The 18,981-nt window shown below is 48.2% G+C and overlaps 1 protein-coding gene across 4 annotated transcripts in view; it reads right to left on the bottom strand.

Annotated features, from left to right (window-relative positions):
• The window catches only part of LOC149342932 (3'-5' RNA helicase YTHDC2-like), a 50,477-nt gene that overhangs the window by 10,264 nt on the left and 21,232 nt on the right, over positions 1-18,981 (bottom strand). The window contains exons 17-25 of one of the 4 annotated variants that reach the window (XM_089545466.1): positions 18,812-18,916; positions 17,890-18,055; positions 17,671-17,777; positions 16,295-16,566; positions 15,441-15,697; positions 12,680-12,792; positions 10,958-11,190; positions 8,270-8,371; positions 3,650-3,813 (exon numbers count right to left, since the gene is read on the bottom strand). In XM_089545466.1, coding sequence (XP_089401592.1) covers positions 3,650-3,813; positions 8,270-8,371; positions 10,958-11,190; positions 12,680-12,792; positions 15,441-15,697; positions 16,295-16,566; positions 17,671-17,777; positions 17,890-18,055; positions 18,812-18,916 — 1,519 coding nt within the window. The remainder of the gene's footprint in view (positions 1-3,649; positions 3,814-8,269; positions 8,372-10,957; positions 11,191-12,679; positions 12,793-15,440; positions 15,698-16,294; positions 16,567-17,670; positions 17,778-17,889; positions 18,056-18,811; positions 18,917-18,981) is intronic. The other 3 variants (XM_089545467.1, XM_089545468.1, XM_089545469.1) reach the window with 3 other exon arrangements.

The raw sequence follows: 18,981 nt of genomic DNA, 5'->3' as shown, positions 1-18,981 counted from the left end.
TAGCCAGCCAATGCTGGCTTTAAAATCATCAATGCCGAGTAGGCACGCATAGTTCAAGGCTTATTGCTGGACGATGCTTCCAGCGATGGGGACTTTCCTGGCTCATGCTTCAACAAACCACACATGCACTGCTTTGTACAACTCTTCATGGAGGGCCTGCGTCACTTTTTTGTGCTAGGAGGATGTGCCTGAAGCAAGGGCCTTTTTAACACTGTTCTTATTTCCTAGAATCATCGACAGCGAACTTGCAGAATTCCGAAATCTTCAGCGATTGCTGCTTTCTGCTCAAAAGAAAGGGTTTTGTGTTTTTTCACTTGCGTTGACATCGTGTCCCCCGCACGGATGAAAGCTCGTCGTTGCTGAAGAGACATGCTGCGAGTGACGCGACCATGAAACTACAACCACATGATTTCATGCTTATTATGGCTTTGGATTTGACTTGGACTTCTATTTCGCCAATTACACTTGTTTCGGTTTCAATTTTGCCCGCAAAAATTTCATTGAAGTAAAAAAGCTCTGCAAAAATTGTTTGTAATAAGGGAGCAAATTACTCAGTGATGTCCACCCAAGTGCAGCCAAAACATTTGACCAAACATTTTTTATGCAGAGAAATTTAAGAAATTAATTCCTATGAGATACTGACAGGGAATAAAAAATTATTTGCTGTCATGGAAATTTTGCTATGGCGGTATTCAACTGTATGATGCTTCACAAAAATGCCTTCGACTGGCCTGAACGGTTGTGCATGGCAGCACAACAACAGAATATGAGATTTCTCTCACAAATCAAGCGAATACTACTGCCAAACAGCAGAGCACAGTGGCAAACCAATTTTAGCTGTGGCAGATTCATTTTGATGAAGGTGAATGCAAAAACGGCCATGTGCTGTATGATGCTTGTGCATGTTAAAAAAAAACAAACCAGTGGTTGAAAATAATCTAGAGGCCTCTATGAAGGTATCCATAGAAGTAGCAGACAGATGCCAGACTGGCGGCGGCATAGTGATGCATGTTTTCAAGTGTCGTGCTTCAATACATTTTGTTTGTGAATGGATATGGCAAAATGAAAAAAAAAGCCTTGTCCCACTGGTCATCTCTCTATTGGCACCTGACAAAGGTTGCTGATGCTCTGGTCCTATTTTATGACAACGAAACTCCCCCTTCAACGAAATTGTTTGCGGGTCCCGTGAATTTTGTTGTAGCGTGATTTGACTGCACCAGTCTTCAAGAAAGGCAACAAAGAGACAAAGGAAAGCTTTCTTTGCATCGTGGCTGCTTTAAAGGGATACTGAGGCGGTTTTCGAATCAGCAAACCTTCTAGGGTGCTGAAGTAGTGTCAGTGCTAATAACGTCTGTGAAGTTACTTTTTCGATTTCGGCTAAAAGAAGAGGCTTGAACGCAATCACCAATAGGGGATATTCAAAATTCCGCAAGTGCGCTTTCCCGCATAACAATGTTGCCCTCAACAAGATGGCGGACCATGCGTTTCCAGCTGAAACAAAGCAAGAAAGACTGGTTTTTTGTTTGATTCTTCCAAAATACGTTTCTTACATTCTATCCATACCTTTAGCGCCTGTCCTGAAGCCCATGTAGTTCCTTTATAGCGAAGTCGGCCATCTTGTTAGGGGCAACATTGTTATGCGGGAAAGCGCACTTGCGGAATTTTGAATATTCCTTATTGAAAGCGTGATGTTTAAATCTCCCGCGTCCCGCGCGAGGGCAGGAGAGGAGATCAGCGGAGAGGGAAAATGCGTCCATGTCAGCCAACGTGATGTCACGTTGAGGAGCCAGGGATACTTTGACGCACCCAAGCAAACTTTCAGCCAGCGCTGTTTTTCGTGGTATGTGCGTTGTTCCTTGTATTGCGTGCGTTATGACGTACAAAGCGTGCCAGCCGACCTTGAGCATCAGATTCAACACGAGCTACTGCTCTGCACTCGTGTACACGAACTACGGCTGTGACTGTGAAGATCATAAGCTTGCAGCGCAGACGCTCACTGCTGTGACGAGAGAGAATTCAAGCGAACCAAAGCAAGCGTACTCTGCTCGAAGCACTTTCGTCAGAGCGGCTGCATGCAGAGCTTGGTCCTTAGTGTGATCTCTAATGATTTCTGTCAAAGAGGCATGGCTTAACCATCATACAGTTCCTTCAATTTTCTCGCGTATTAAGTGCGTGTCACCATTGCAAAGAAGCGCCTCTACTAAAAGTAGAAACATGCACATGCACTTAGCCCCTGCTGAAACTTTATAGAAGCTCAAGCATGTGTCGCTCTCCTCAGCTTAGGTGCGGCCAGACCACCTGAGGCGTGCTCAGCAAGGCTCGGTTAGTGATTTTATGCTCGGTTCGACATGTCCAAGCAAGCAAGCAAAGCAAAGCAAGCAAGCATCAAAGCTCTTCATATGCGGCAAGTCGTTTAATTGTAGCTAAGTAATTAAATGAAAGCGTTCGACAGATGTGTCTGATTTCGGATGCAAATTTAAGAGATAAATGAATGCCAACCAAGTTGTTGCAAAAAAAAACACCATGTTTCGCAACCTTACTCGGTTTCTTCATCAAGTTGTGGCAGCGGGTGAGTTGCAACGTTTCCGAGGGAGCAATTAATATTTTCTGGCATCTGCTGAATGCGCCACGAGTGAAGCAGCAGCCTTGTGTGCGTATTTGGCTTGGTTTCCAGCGCACAATGATTGCGTCACTATCCTACTGTCACATGCCTCGCAATGCTAGGCCACTGTGCTTCGCTCATTTTGACATCAACTTTGTGCTGCTTCATCGTTTCCTTGAAATACTTTCTTGCCCCAACCTACAACACCGGGTACTGAGAACAAGATTTTTTGTACACAACACTCTGGGCCTTTTCTTTAGGACGACGCTCTTTCTGGCCAGCCAGGAGGCGTCTGGTGGTCGTAATTGACTTGAGTATTGTTCGCACTCCTTCCTTTCCGAGAATACGAGCCGAGGTTGTGCTGGCACCTCTTACGCTTGGGATGCATATGCATCTTTCATGCTGGCGTATGCTTGTGCTAGGCGTAAAATTTTTTGGTTGAGTCTTTTTTGGTTTCAGGTGATACGTGGAATGAGCAAACTGTAGTATCTTTTTTTTTGGAGGTCAGTAAAAAAGATAGCCGCCATATTCATTCGCTTTTATAACACCACGGAAAGCTGCGATCTGCACTCAACGAAGTGCCGGATCTGCATCGGCAGCTTCTCCAGACCTCAAAGTGTCGTCACAACCTCTCTTGACCAATCACGGGCGGTGGCGCGCCACACGGTGTGCCCCACGGCACAGGCCGCATATTTCTGCTAAAAAAGGCAATTTGCGCTTGGTTTTGACTTATTTGGGTTTGATATTCGAGCATACAGCATGAAAAACTATCGGACGCCGCTGCCAGCCTGATTTTCAAAAAAAGTGCTTCAGTCTCCCTTTAAATAACAGATTGCCGCATGACATCCATCCAACATTATCAGCTGGATAATATTGGATGTGTTAGAAGTGCAAGGACGCAAAGTACCTTTCAACGATTTTTAAACAGTCATGCTAGGCACACAATGCTGTGCTTACTCAAAATGAACCAGCTGCACTTGCTCATATCTCTTTGCGGACTTCAATTTGTTTACCTAAAGGGGATTAGGTCTCGTACTGCACACTCACCCGTGTCTGAGCGTCCCATGCCGAGTGGTGTCGCTGGAAGGCTCGCACCAGACCCCCTGCGGGACGATGGCGATGACCTTGAACCGTACTCCAGGGACCCACCACGGCGCAAAGCAGTTCGACGACCGGAGAAGCAGTCTGCCCCACCTTGGCCTCCAGGGCTGCTACCACCAAAGACAGCACACGCATAAGTTACTGCGTCTGAACACTGGTGTCCAGAGCACGTAACTACCAGGGCTGGAGTGTGCAGTGCATAAAGAGTGAAATTTTCGCTTGAATCAAGATTCACACTTCAACAGGAATTCTTAGAGTCCACCAAAAATAAAACAGTTACACATCAAAGAGCACTGCCCATTCTCTTCTCAGCAAAATACATATACTAAGTGATTCATTTTGCGTATCAATACAATAGCCATGCATGCGGCAGCCATACTGGGCACTCTACAGGTAGATGCCATACTGTTGACAGTTGGAAAGGGCAAGTTTTGCAAGAGAGAAGCCAAAAAAATGAAATGGAAATGGATAGCATTACTGAGTGCAGACAAACACTGGTATCGTGCCGTGGGCTTCGAAATATTGTCAGTGGACGAAGAAGACAGTGCTGTGCTCGTGCAATGAGCGCGAAGAGGACGAAGTGTGATCTGTGCGCCGTTGGCCGGCAGTGGTTCGATTGAGCTGCTGTGAGCTGCTGTCAGCATCCCTCAGTGACTACTTCTTGTGTGCCTACATTTACGTAACATCTCTTGGTGGAGGTGCCGGGGTACGAGCCGCCATGCCGCTGACCCGACGAGCCGACGAGCCGATCCGTCGAGATAGCTACCGACGCGCCTGCCACGCCAACTGTCGTCCTAGCCCACCCTCGAGACCCGGGCACATTCTGCGGTACCGATGGCGTGGACGTCGAAGACTGGCTCTCGCTGTACGAGCGTGTGAGCACACACAACCGGTGGGACCCCACGATGAAGTTGGCCAACGTCATTTTCTACTTGACGGGCACTGCAAGGGTCTGGTTCGAGACACACGAGGAAGAACTGACCAGTTGGGACCTGTGCAAGCAGAAGCTTACCGAATTGTTCGGTAAGCCATTCGGACGTCAGCTGGCTGCGAAGAAGGAGCTTGCATGCCGCGCACAATCCTCAACAGAGTCATATGTGTCTTACAGTGATGTGATTGGCTGAAGCCCTTTTGGAGCAGCTTTTTGGAGCAGCCAAAAGGGAATTTTGGAGCAGGGAAAGAAGCTTTTGGAGCAGCTCAAGGCTCATTGCCAAGTGAAAAAATTGACTTTGTGAGAAGTAAAATAGTAAAATAAGGAGGAAACCTTTGGGAACAAAAAGGTGCTGTTCAATAGGATGTTACGGGCATTTCGATGCGAGCAAAATGCAAAAACACCCGTGTACTCAGATTTAGGTGCATATTAAAGAACCCCTGGTGGCCCATTTCTGGAGTCCCCCACTACGGCGTGCCTCATAATCAGATCGTGGTTTTGGTAGTAATTTAATTAAATTAGAGGCAATTGTGAAACATCATATGTTGGCCCAAATAACTAATTTTAGAACTTCAGTGTCATGTAATCTTTTATGCGACCAAGTATAGATCAGCCCTGTGTTATAGCCGCCAAGCCCCTATAGGACAGCAGTTATAAATGGACAACAAGGAATTCACTGGAACTTTTATTTAAAAATGACTAGAATACGCGTTTGAATGTGAAAATATGTGTTTGGCGCAGCTTTGGCGCAGAATAACAAAAATGTAGCAGGATGTAGCAGGTTTTGCCTTTTGGCGCACATCGGCGCAATTGGCGCAGCTATCACATCACTGGTCTTATATTCAGGACATTTTAGCCCTCTGCATGAAAGTTGATTCCGCCATGTCAGAGAGTGACAAAGTAGGTCACGTTCTCAAAGGAATTGCAGACGACGCCTTTAACTTGCTGGTGTACAAGGACTGTGGAACGGTTGACGCCATCTTAAAAGAATGCTGCCGCTTTGAACAAGCGAAAAGCCGCCGTATTTCCCCTCAGTTCACGCGGTTGCCGAACACGGCGGCAACGTCGTCCTGCGTAGACTCATCCCAACCGTGCTCCCTGCCAACATCCGACAGCCTGACACGACTTGTACGCCGAGAACTAGAGGCAGTGTCTCCCACAATTTCCCAATTATCGGTACCGGACAGTGCCCCTGCAGTATCCCTTATACAGGCTGTTGTCCGACAAGAATTCGCCAATCTCGGGATCCGACCTGTATGCTCCATTAGTTGCCCAGATGCTCGCAATGTGTCTCCCGTGCTCGGTGGCCGACATCCGTACCACACTCGCCGCAGCCGCAACCCGGATGAGTGGAGAACACCTGACGACAGGCCCATCTGTTTTAACTGCTCCCGAGTTGGTCACATCTCCCGACACTGCCGAAGCCGTCCGTCATCGACCTACCGCCGCTATCCTGATTCTTTTTATCCCCGCCGCTCGTCGTCGCCCCATGAACCACAGCTCGCAAGCTCCGACGCTCAGGCCCCTCCAACTAACCGCTCGTCGTCTCCTTACCGTCGTCAATCTCCGTCGCCCCAAACTCAACGCCCATCATCTCCTGGCCCGTATGCTCGATCCCGTTCGGAAAACTGATGGCTGCAGCGTCTGGAGGTGATGCTGCTCCGACGACCGACCTTGGAAATCCTCCTTTGACTCTACAAGCCCGACGGAATATACTTAGCGTATACGTGGACGGGATCCCTGTTACCGCTCTCATCGACACGGGAGCGCACGTCTCCGTTATGAATGCCTCTCTACGCCGTCGCCTAAGGAAAGTGCTCACTCCTGCCCACTCCGCTGTTGTTCGTCTCGCCGATGGCGGTACTTCCGCTGTCGTTGGAATGTGCACAGCCCGTGTGTCAATCGCCGGCCGCCATACTTCGGTTCTCTTCACTGTTCTCGAACACTGCCCTCATGACCTCATCCTTGGCCTTGACTTTCTTTCCGAACATTCTGCCCTCATTGATTGCGCCACAAGTGTCGTTCAGCTCGCCCTACCTTTTAACGAGGAGCCACCGGCTCCAGTTGTCCATCGCCTGTGTACCGTGGATTTTGTCCGCCTGAACCCCGAAGCCGTCACTTACGTATCATTCTCTTCCGCCCCACCAGTTCCCGATGGCCAATACATCGTTACTCCAACCCTTGATGTGCCTCTCACACGGAGTGTTGCCCTTGCACATACAGTGGTCACTATGTTTGCCAATCGAGCGTCCCTTCCGATCCTCAACTTTTCATCGCACGTTCAGCCGCTTCCCCAAGGCATGTCGCTCGCCACGCTGTGCCCTGCTTCCGACTGCGTTGTATCAGCTGTCACCGGCTGTGTACCTCCCTCGCCGAAATGCACCGAGTCCGATGTCCTACCATCTGACCAATACGCAAAAATGATTGCCCCTGACCTCTTACCAGCACAAACTCACGACCTCAGGTGTCTTCTTTCCTCATTTCACGACATCTTTGACTTCGACAACCGCCCTTTGGCTCGGACCTCTGTGGTTACGCATCGCATTAACACCGGTGACGCCGCTCCTATCCACAGACGTCCGTATAGGGTCTCCAGTACAGAACGGAACATAATTCAGCAGGAGGTGGACAAAATGCTTACCAAAGACATTATAGAGCCCTCGTCGAGTCCTTGGGCCTCACCAGTTGTCCTAGTTAAAAAGAAAGACGGGAGCTGGCACTTTTGCGTTGATTACCGGCACCTTAACCGCATCACGAAAAAGGACGTGTATCCTCTCCCCAGAATTGACGACGCTTTGGATTGCCTTCACGGAGCCAAATTTTTCTCTTCCATCGACCTTCGATCCGGCTATTGGCAAATTGCTGTGGATGACCAAGACCGTGAAAAGACTGCATTCGTCACACCAGACGGCTTATATCAGTTCAAAGTTATGCCGTTCGGTCTCTGCAATGCGCCAGCTACCTTCGAGAGAATGATGGACTCGTTGCTTCGAGGATTTAAATGGGTTACATGCCTGCGTTACCTAGACGACGTCGTGGTTTTTTCGCCCTCATTTTCCACGCACCTCGAACGACTGACGAGCATTCTTTCTGTCTTCCGTAAAGCCGGGCTGCAGCTCAACTCGTCGAAATGCCAATTCGCTCGTCGCCAACTGACCATCCTTGGACATCTGGTCGATGCCTCGGGTGTCCGCCCGGACCCTGCTACAGTTCAAGCTGTCAAAGACTTCCCTCTTCCGCAATCGTCCAGGGACATACGCAGCTTTGTAAGCCTGTGCTCTTATTTCCGACGTTTCATCAAAAATTTTGCTGGCATCGCACGTCCCCTCACCGACCTCCTTAAGAAAGACAGCCCTTTTACCTGGGGCCCTGCCCAAGGAGAGGCCTTTTCTTCCTTAATCCAATTGCTCACTTCCCCTCCTATATTGGCCCATTTCGACCCGTCGGCACCCACTGAAGTTCGCACAGACGCCAGCGGATATGGTATCGGCGCTGTGCTCGCCCAACGTCACCAAGGTCAAGACCGTGTCATTGCGTATGCCAGCCGTCTTCTTTCCACCGCCGAGCGCAATTACTCCATAACGGAGCGCGAGTGCCTCGCCCTTGTTTGGGCGGTTGCTAAATTTCGACCCTACCTGTTTGGCCGCCTTTTCTCAGTTGTGACGGACCACCACGCTCTTTGCTGGCTTTCTTCGCTGAAGGACCCCACAGGCCGGCTTGGTCGTTGGGCATTGCGCCTGCAAGAGTACTCTTACATTGTTGTTTACAAGTCCGGGCGCCTGCATCAAGACGCTGACTGCCTGTCTCGTCACCCTGTGGAGCCGCCAGATCCTGGAGACAATGACCTTGGCCCGTGCTTATTCGCTATCTCTGATCTGCTTAACATCGCGGCCGAGCAACGGCAAGATTCCTCCTTGCGTCCCCTTATTGACCGCCTCACCTGTGCCAACCCCGATCCTTCGCTCCAACTCTTTGTCCTTCAGGATGACATCCTCTACCGCCGCAACCTTCGCCCTGACGGCCCTCCGCTCCTGCTCGTCGTTCCTCAGCGTCTCCGCTCGTCTGTCCTCGCGGAACTACACGACCTGCCCACCGCGGGACACCTCGGTGTCTCCCGCACGTACGATCGGGTCCGACGCCGCTTCTTTTGGCCCGGCCTTTACCGTAGTGTTCGCCGTTACGTTGCCAGCTGTGACCTCTGTCAACGAAGGAAGCGGCCCTCCACTTTGCCTGCCGGCCTTCTGCAGCCTATCGACGTACCCCTGGAACCCTTTCATCGTGTCGGACTAGACCTCCTCGGACCTTTTCCTACGTCCAGTTCCGGCAACCGTTGGATCGCCGTCGCGACTGACTACGCCACTCGGTACGCTATCACACGTGCCTTACCAACCAGTTGCGCCACCGATGTCGCCGATTTCCTGTTGCAAAATGTCATCCTTCATCACGGTGCCCCACGCCAATTGCTGACGGACCGCGGTCGCTACTTTTTGTCCCGGGTAGTTGACGACATACTCCGGTCCTGTTCCACGCAGCATAAACTCACTACAGCGTACCATCCTCAAACGAACGGGCTTACCGAGCGCCTGAATAGGACCCTCACTGACATGCTATCCATGTACGTCGCACCCGACCATCGTGATTGGGACATTGCCTTGCCCTATGTAACATTTGCTTACAATTCATCGCGGCATGACACCACGGGCTATTCGCCTTTCTATCTTTTGTATGGCCGGCATCCTGCGTTGCCAATGGATACACTCCTGCCGCTTTCTTCGGCCTCGACCACGGAGTACGCACGTGACGCCATCGCTCAAGCAACCTCGGCCCGCGAAATCGCCCGCGACCGTCTCACCACCTCCCAGGCCTACCAGAAGTCAGTTTACGACCGCCGACATCGCCCAGTCCACTACACGCCAGGATCACTCGTCCTCGTTTGGTATCCCTCTCGCCGTGTCGGCCTTTCAGAAAAACTCCTACATCAGTATAAGGGCCCTTATCGCGTGCTCCGTCAGGTGACCGACGTGACTTATGAGATTGCCCCCCTCGACCCTCCGTCGTCATCAGCCCCCCCTACCACTGACGTTGTTCACGTGGTTCGCCTCAAGCCATACCGTGTACCTGCTCCGTCTTCCACTTAGCATCGGGACGATGCTTTCGCCGCCGGGAGTTGTGTCAGTGGACAACGAAGAAGACAGTGCTGTGCTCGTGCAATGAGCGCGAAGAGGACGAAGTGTGATCTGTGCGCCGTTGGCCGGCAGTGGTTCGATTGAGCTGCTGTGAGCTGCTGTCAGCATCCCTCAGTGACTACTTCTTGTGTGCCTACATTTACGTAACAATATGAACAACAATTAATTTTGATCTTGGAGGCCTTGCTGGCATGACTACTGTATTTGCACAGATACAGCGCACAAATTTATTTAATGCAATGACTAGCTTGAAGAAAGCACCTCAAGCTAAAACATGTACCATCTTTGACAAAAGTAAGTGAGCAGCCGTGATGGCAGTGGGAGCGGCTTTCTCTCAGCCGAGCGGCGGCGCTACGGTCCCCGGCGCTGGCCGCTGCTCCCCAACTGCGAGTGCAAACTGGCTGATGTAAGTAAGCCTGTGCTCTCGCCCTCCTTCCTTGAACGATAAGCAGGCAGTATGTACGGCGAGCAATTTTGCACCTTTGGAGTGCTGTCATAGTGAGTGATGGCACAGGCTTATGTCAGCTAGTTTACATACACTCGCAACCAGGAAGCAGTGGCCAGCGCTGAAGATAGTAGTGCCGTCACTTGGTTGCAAGCCCATTCCGGCTGCCAATGCGGCTGCTCAGTTAGTTTTGGTAGACAATATCTGTGCTCCAAATGCGTAATGGGAGACATGGAGGAAGGAAAGAACCATTGGCTCCGCCGTTGGCCAAAGAGTCCCAGTAGCCCTTCCGAAAGCGCGCGACTTCCGGCACACTTTTTCTGTGCAGCTCAGATAGCGAAGGCCTGTCCTGAGCTTTCCTTATTCCATGATGGGAGATAATGTTGTTCAGTTTTGCTTTGCAGCCTAGAATTTGATATTTGCACACCTCTGGTTTTGTTACATCTGTGCAAGTACAGGAACATTTCAGTTTGAAATGTCTTAGTGGTTATTATATTTCACTCAAGGATTCACGTACCCTCAATGGCTAGACTAACTGCCATAAGAATTCAACACGAGGAACTGTTTAGATTCGTTAGCTCTACATTCACACCTTGGGCCACCCGGAAAAAATACGACAAACGTGCGGACCAGACCTCGGCACTGTCTACGCAAAAACTAGTTGCTAGCACAACAAGTGACCTAATTATCACCTGGCAGCCTGTTGAGGCAGGGTGCTGCTCTCGGGGCCAGAAGGCCGGGGCCGCTGTCCAATGCCCGAGGGTGGGCGGGGCAAGTTCAGGGCATCTTCCTCTGAAGTGAGCACGCCGACCACGGCACGGATGACTGCGTCGTCGGCCTGTGACCAGGGCCTGGTTGGGGCGTGCATGCGCCGCAGAAACAGTGCCTGCAACTTCTGGCGCAGCTGCAGTGCCAGGCGGCCTCCCTGCGCACCACGGATGTCACACACGGTTACACTGGTTGTCCGTCTGTGAAGACTTCAGCATTAAACGAAGGGAGGACATGGAGATGAGAAAAGCTGATAAGAGACACACAATCTACAACTGCCTCATGTTATAACACTCCTCCCAACAGCTAGCAAGTGCAATCTCAGTAAAACTCGCATATTTTGCTTGACAAATAAAACAAAGCAGTAGCACCATACTGTAGACATTAATTTGGTATATGTTATAAGGTTTGGTTTACAAGGTTTCACATCCCAAAGCGACCTGAGCTGTGAGAGGCACCATAGAGGAAGACTCCGGAAATTTCGATCACCTGGGGTTCTTATTAACGTGCACTGACATCGCACAGTACACAGGCCTCTAGCATTTCGCCTTCATCAAAATGCGACCACCGCAGCCAAGATCGAACCCATGTCTTTTGGGTCAGCAGCCGAGCACCATAAACACTGAGCCACCCCAGTGGCAGTATTTGTTACAAATACAATGCTTGCATGCTTACGTTTTGTGGTCAGTGCCATAAACACTAATAGACTTTAGATTTGCAAAACATGCTACTAAGTGTCTAGGATGGTTCATCTGCAGGTCAATAAATCTTTGGCTCTTTGTTTAATAATTGCAGATGCGAAAGTTCCTGAGACTGTTCATGGTAAATGTGACCCCAGCATTTGAATGATTTAGCATCACAGTCTTAAACGACTGGCATGATGTTGTGGTAACCAGTAACCAATCTAGTTACTAAGTCAGCACAATGCAGCAGCAGGAAAGTATCACGAAACCCTTCGGTAACAGCCCGCAAAGGCTGCTCCCACTATCAGTAACACCGCCAATGTTGCCTTAGGGCAGCAGATATTTGGAATGTGCTCGCCTGGTGTGATGGCTGTGCTGCAAATGCACCGTACACGAGCAATGCTTAATATTAAATAATAATGCCAGGCTTTTCGTTTTAATTTTTTTTATGCATGCAAGAAATTCTACCAGGGACACCAAGGACAACTCCATTTAATTTCTCTTCTTAGTAAAAATCAATCCTCTAGCTCTTTCGGGTCATGTTTCGGGTTTGTACAGCAGCATCTGAGAAAACAGAGTTTGAAAATTTTACAACCACTCGATTCAAACCACTGACATCTACACAGAAACGGACTCAAGATCACTATTCCAAGTGAATGCGGTGTAGCCTAGCCTATGGGATCTGCGGTAAAGGTGTCAAATATGTGTTTGTTTACTTGCGGAATCTGCCGGTAATGGCCAAACCTGTATTTCATGTTTTGGCCTTATCTAGCTAGTAAAAGTTCTGTTTTCTATGAAAGTAGCCTTTTTGTTGTCAGACTGCGGTAATCTACCAATGCAGGTCAACTTCAATTTGACCTCAAGTGTTCCTTTGAAGAATGACATATGAGGCAAGCATGCCACCACTAGTTCACTGCAAGGAAGCCATACAAGACACTAGACAACAGTGTGACCAGTCCTTGCCTCGGGTTCTGCCTTGAGGGAAATCCAGTCGTCCAGCTTAAGCATGCACTTCTGAAGTTCACACTCCTCTTCCTCTTCACTGTCGCTGTCCTCCCCCAGACCCATGGTCCTTGCTGGCCATGGAATGAAGGGGGGAGTAAAAAAAAAAAAAAAAAAGACGCAAATGAGAACAGCACGCCAAGCCTTTAATGCTCGCAAAAAACAGAAACAGATCACCACAGAAATCTACTGGAGTCAAAATCAAAATATACATAATGGCTGCCTGAGGTTTGCTTTTTATCTGCTATGCCTGATATATCAAGAGTTCCACTGCCTAGCCTTGCTGAAACAGTCATGTCATCAAAAAATAATCACAGCTATGCACTAAGTTTTCCATCTATGCAACTGAAAAGAAGACCATCAAGAAAGTTTCATATGCCTAGTTTTCGTGCTCACAATGCTCATGCATAGCTGTAGTGCCCAAACATGAAAACCACATCTCCAATAGGAACGGCACAATTCTTAGAAGCTAAAATTGGTATGCCGCATCTGCAAAAAAAATGGGGTCATGTGAACACAAGGCAGATTTTACTCCAGCCGCACAAGGGGAAACGTGCAGAATGAGAAAAGGAAAACTGCCTGCCTAACCTAGCAGCCAGAATAGGCTTACAGTATAAAATACCCATTCGCAAAGACTGTCAGAAGTTGCAGCAACTGACTAAATTAGAGTGTCACTGATAACTAGTTGGGATCACAACCACCTGCATGCACTGTGCTGCATGTTGCTATTGCTCATTTTGTATGAACGGGAATGGCATCCGATGGTCTGTGGCACGAGCACAGAGCATATCAGGCTACGTGTCTCTTACCTAACTTTTCCACCTCTATTTAAGCCCCTGGCAAGACAAGAAATGTGTTTCAGGTGGTTAATAACTCGTGCCTGTTGTCTTTCGACTTTACGCTAAACTTGTCTTGATAAATATGACCAACCTCTTCAAAAGGTAAGTAAAAATATCAAGACTTCCTGCTGAGAAATTGGGCGTCTCCTTCCCAAATGGTATGCATATCCTCGTAAGCTATCAGGCTCTCTCTCCTTTTTGGAAGAAGACAACAATTTATGAGAATGAGGGGCATGGGGGGGTATGCATCTTATGTCTGGATTCAACTTTTTTTTTTAGCCGGCAAAAGGTGAGAGTTGAAGGGTCAATGTACAGTCGGTATTATACAGTATAATGCGCATTCTGACCTCTCGCAAAATATTCACATGATTTGTGCACCCCCTTTTTGAAGCCTTAACTTAAAGAAAAAAAACTTGGGAGACACTTAAGCTTCGCCTTAAGAGTGAAACGCGATAGCGTTCCCTCGTGATCGAGCACCCGTCGATGTAGATGGCAAATTAGTATTCAGGGAAGGCGCAGGCTCAGAAGAAAGCCCAACGCTAGAAGGTGCTACCAGCTCCATCACACACGTGTGTCAAGAGCAAGCAAGCGCCCACTCTTTATACCATCCACAAGACAGCATCCCACCGCACCCTCCTAAAGGTCCCCACGCACAACGAAACTCTGCTTCTTCAAGGATGACAGTGACGGCACACTCACTCACAGCACTTCTGGTGGCTCTGTGAGAACTGGAAAGCATGCGCAAGGTTTTTCCCGCACTAATGACGCAACGAAGCCGCGGCAGCTTTAGACTGTGGTGGCGCCGACAACACTGGCTTTTCCGCCTTATGGGCTCCTTAATGCTCTCATGTTAAAAGTACGCATATTATGTGGATAAATAATTTTCTTCTGAAATTGCAAGGGAAAGGAGGGGGGGAGGGGGGAAATACCGAACGATAATTTTTTAGCTCAAATTTAGGTACAAACTGAGTTAGCCAAAAGTTCCACAACTAGGCAATTTTTTGGGTCATTTTTTTGCAGCAAAAGAAAATTTACTCTTAGCACTTGCTTCTTTGAAGAACATAAAATGCTTAACTTTTCGCTCATTATTTGTATAAACTGTGGTAACGGAAGGCGCACCAAAAAACTGTTTACCCCATCAGATATACTTTTTTCTCATTTACTACAATATTTTGACACGCACGTTACCATGTATCTCCTGCACAGCACTTCCATGTCCGTGCAAGACCTGAGTGCCTTTGCTTGTACCTTGACAAAACATTCATTCAACATCCAAGCAACCATTTAAAATGCACACAAGACATGAAGCAGGATGACGTTAGCATGGGGAGTGCTTGATTCTGATGCCAATAAGGCATTTGGTCAACAACTCCCGTGCTTTGGCCTTTCGCTTCTAAAACATACTTTACGAGCTTACTGTTGAGCCAGGTCATGAATAACAAGCCTTAAAACAGGCTTAAAAATCCGAAGTTACCAACGACACCCCACTAGAAAAGCACGAGGCATCCACTAATTTCTGTGCACTGTCTTCAGCTTTAGCAGGAAAACTAAGTTCTCTAGAAGGCACATTTTCAAGTAGAAATGGCATTTAATTTGATTTTCAAAAAATTTGTTTGGAATGCATGAATCACTTAAAACAGAGATTCACCTGGAAACAAAAGGCTCTATGTGTATTGTATATGCTTGGTAGGTGGACAGTACTCAAATAAGATTACTTCAATTCTCTTGGCGTCCTTTAAATTCCACAGATGTTTATATATTCTTGTGCACCCAATCACGTGCTTTGAATTGGATGGATGGTTGACCTAGTTACACTGACTAATCTTTTGGAAACTAAAAGTGAGCAAGAATGTTTACGAGTACAGCCACGAGGCTACACACACCATTTTGTGGCTCATACAGGGCATCCAGGGGCAGGCGGATGGGTCCAGCAAACATGGCTACCGTGATTGGTGAGACCAGTGTGCACAGGTGGGCGTAGGCTGTCGGCCCCACCCTGGCCAGCTCGCCGTAGATGAGCCAGTCGGTGGGCAGTGAGGCCACAGCTGCCTCCCGAGAGTTGGCCCCTGGTCCGCCCGAACCGTGAGGCTCTGGCTGGCACAGGGACGAGCGCACATGGAAGCGCACGCGAGAGGCACGCCTGGGCACAACATGTCACAAAAAGGGCCCAGTGAGATGATAGCTGGGGAACCAGAAACAACTGTCACAGACTGAATACGCCAGTGCAACATACGAGACTGAAAGCATAAAACAACCAAGACGAGGACAAAAGACTATAGCACATTTAGTTAGCAATTCATGTCAGTGGTTTCCAATGCTGTGCATGTCAGTGAGTACTGCATGACAACACAAAAGTTATCAGGACTGCCTCTTTCTTCTGAATAAACGCTGGAAGTGTGTGCATCAACTTGAAGTCTGTATATTCCCTGCATTGTGGTTTTAATTAAAAAAAAAAAAAACAGCTAACCTGAGGCAAGAAACCTAACACATCTCTCAGACTGCTGTAGGCTGGAGCCATCATGTAGTGCATGCTAACTTGCTCGAATTCATTCATTTAAAGAAAGGGAGAAATGCTACAACAACCATGCAAATAAATCTGAAAGAAAGAAACACTAAAATCTCTGCAGGGGCACAAAAATATTATCTGCCTGCCACACTGCAAGGTGTCCCAGAACATCTTCAAGCTCAAAGCGCAGGCAGAAACTTTAACAAATCCTGGCTGTGTGAGAGCACTCACTGAGCGACCAGCTGCCGCCGCTCCCTGTCCACTCTCAGCAGGTTTGGGTAGGAGCCTGCGCAGAGAGCTGCCTTGACCACTGCCCAGTTGTCAGCATTGCTGTTCAGGTCGCGGATGTCGCCACCACCGCGAGCCCGCACAAAGCCTGATGCTCGGAGCTGGCCCAGCAGCTGGCCTCGCACTGCCAGAACTGTGGACATTGTGGCACTCGACACAAAGTACCGCTCGCAGAAGAAGCGCTCCTGGTTCTCTGCACGAGCCCTCTGCCATCCCTGCAAGAGAACAACGTAACAATGAGGTGTAGCAGCAGCTTTGGATGTGTTGAAGGTCTGGTGCGCCACAACTGAACTCATTAATAGCCATCACAATGGCTGCTTCCAAAAGTGCACGAAGAGGGTTGCTAATCGGATTGGAACAAAAACCTTGTACTCTATAAGAAGTGGTTGATCAACACCATAAATAATCACGACAGTTTCCTCTTCTCTTCTAGTTAATCGTACAAGCACTAAGATAGTGGGGCTGATGTACCCGTGATACTAATCACTACAACAGGTCAGAAGAAATGACTCTATCCCCAGGAAAGAAAATTTGGTTTAATCCAGCTTTAACTTAAATCATGATGACAAGTGAGAAGAAATGAATCTACTCTTTGAAATACGCCACACACCACCCAGTGCTGCAGTAAAGAGAAAAGCAGGAGCTAGTAGAAAACTTGCATCAAGAGTGCAGTTCTCTTGATCCATGACAATGGACCTACAATAATTTCCATTTGCTTCTTTCTGAGTAAATCATCATTCAAGCGCACCACGTACAGAAAACTACTACTACTGCCAATGCATATGGCAACCTCAACGATTTATGCTTCAGAAAGGATAAAAGTCACCCGAAACTGCATTCCTTTCTCTAATCTGCCAAAATGGCTCAGTGGCCTTGGCATTTGGCTGCCAAACCCAGGGTCACAGGCTCAATCCCAGCCGCGACGGCATGTTTTGTTGGAGGTCCAATAATAAAAAAAGCACCCGTGTGCTGTGTGACGTCACCGCACACCAAAGAACTCCAGGTGGCACACATTTATAGTGAGCCCTCGACTATGGTGTTCTTCATAACCCATATGTCGCTTTGGAACATTAAACTTTACAGTTTACAGTTTACCTTTCCTTCAAGTGACAAGGCATGACTTCCCAAATGAGCTTCACAACAGTAAAGACATTACTACGCTGCCTGTTGTCTGATTCTTTACATACTGCTTTTCTGGAATTTGGACCTACTCACTCTGATCTCCACACAACATATGCATGCTGCTGATGTATTGCCAGAGTGTGATACTATTTACATTTCAAATCCAAAATGCCAAAGTATGCCAGCTGCAAACCAACCTGAAATGCTCTGAGCAGAGCCATGTGGTCACTGTAGGTGTCAGCAGACAGTTTTCTGCGTGCCAGGTATGCAGAACGCTTCTGACCTGGTTGTGTTGGCAGCACAACTAGTGAAGGAAAAAAAAACAGCGATCGCAGAAACATCAGCGAGGTTGAATGTGAAGAACTCCCAACCATTTGCCAACTAATTTGGGACCAAGAAAACAAAGCACTACTCACATGGATCCTTAACAGTGAGGCAGCTAACAATGGTGAGCACTGGATCGAGGCACTTGAGCACCACTGCGTACAGCACCATCTTCCCCAAGTGTGGATCGATGGGAAGGTCCAGCAAGTGTAGACCCAGCTCAGTCAACTGCTCTGATGGGTCCAAAGCATCTATTGTCTGCCCAGGTGCCATGCAAAGAAGGGGAACAAGCAAAGAGATGAGGAGAAAGAGACTTTCAGTGAAGAGGTTAACAGTAACAACCCTGTTTAATTTTTTAAGGCGAGAGTCATTTTCAGCTGTCATTATCATTTTCATTGTCAGCTGTAGTTCTGCTAGTGATGTTGCTGACGAAGAAGCTTTTGCCCGCTGTCGTGCTCGGCAGCGTGAAAGCCATCATCGCTGCAGAGAAGCCTTGCCATGCACGAAAGCAATAAAGAAGTTGCGAAATATTGCCTGCCTTTATTGCACATACTTTGCGCAGCATAACTAACCTGTGCCTACTGTAGCTGCTCTGCACTATATAAGCAAAGAAACTAAGCAGCACAGCTAAGCAAGCAGTATACTAGCTCTGGCCAGAAATTTGTGCACTAAGTAGCAAAACTTAGCATGCCTATTTTTTTTGCATCCAGTGAACTGGTCTCAGCTTTTAAGCACCACTTTAACTCACCAGAAACATCACCCTGTCATTTCATCAATCACCAGATGTGCAAATGCCACTGTACAAATAAAGCTGTACCATAAGCTGTAAAGCTGTACCCATAGCAGAACTCATGCAGGCCAAGCATAATCAGAGCTCAGTGCCACAGCCAAAAGTGCTGTGCCTTCTACAGAAAAACATCCAACCAATGCAATTAACAATTTTAATAAGATCTTTATAAACAACGAAGACAACTACAGTGATCTGAGCAGTCTGTTAAAACATAGGCATCCCACCTTCAGGAGGGTGACAGCCGTCCTGGTGACCAAGAACGCAGGTGGATCAGGAGCTCGAGCCAGGAAATCAGCAATGGGGACATTCGGTGCCACAAGAAGCTTCGCCTGCAACACAGTGGCAAATCAAGGGATTAATGAGGCAAAACTTGCAGAAAAGTGCCAAGAACAAT

The sequence above is a fragment of the Amblyomma mixtum genome, chromosome 5 (assembly GCF_055824585.1).
Source record: "Amblyomma mixtum isolate Tamu chromosome 5, ASM5582458v1, whole genome shotgun sequence".
NCBI classification, from domain to species: Eukaryota; Metazoa; Arthropoda; class Arachnida; order Ixodida; family Ixodidae; genus Amblyomma; species Amblyomma mixtum.
The sequence above is the reverse complement of the archived record's forward strand: the minus strand, read 5'-3'. Positions and strand labels throughout refer to the sequence as shown.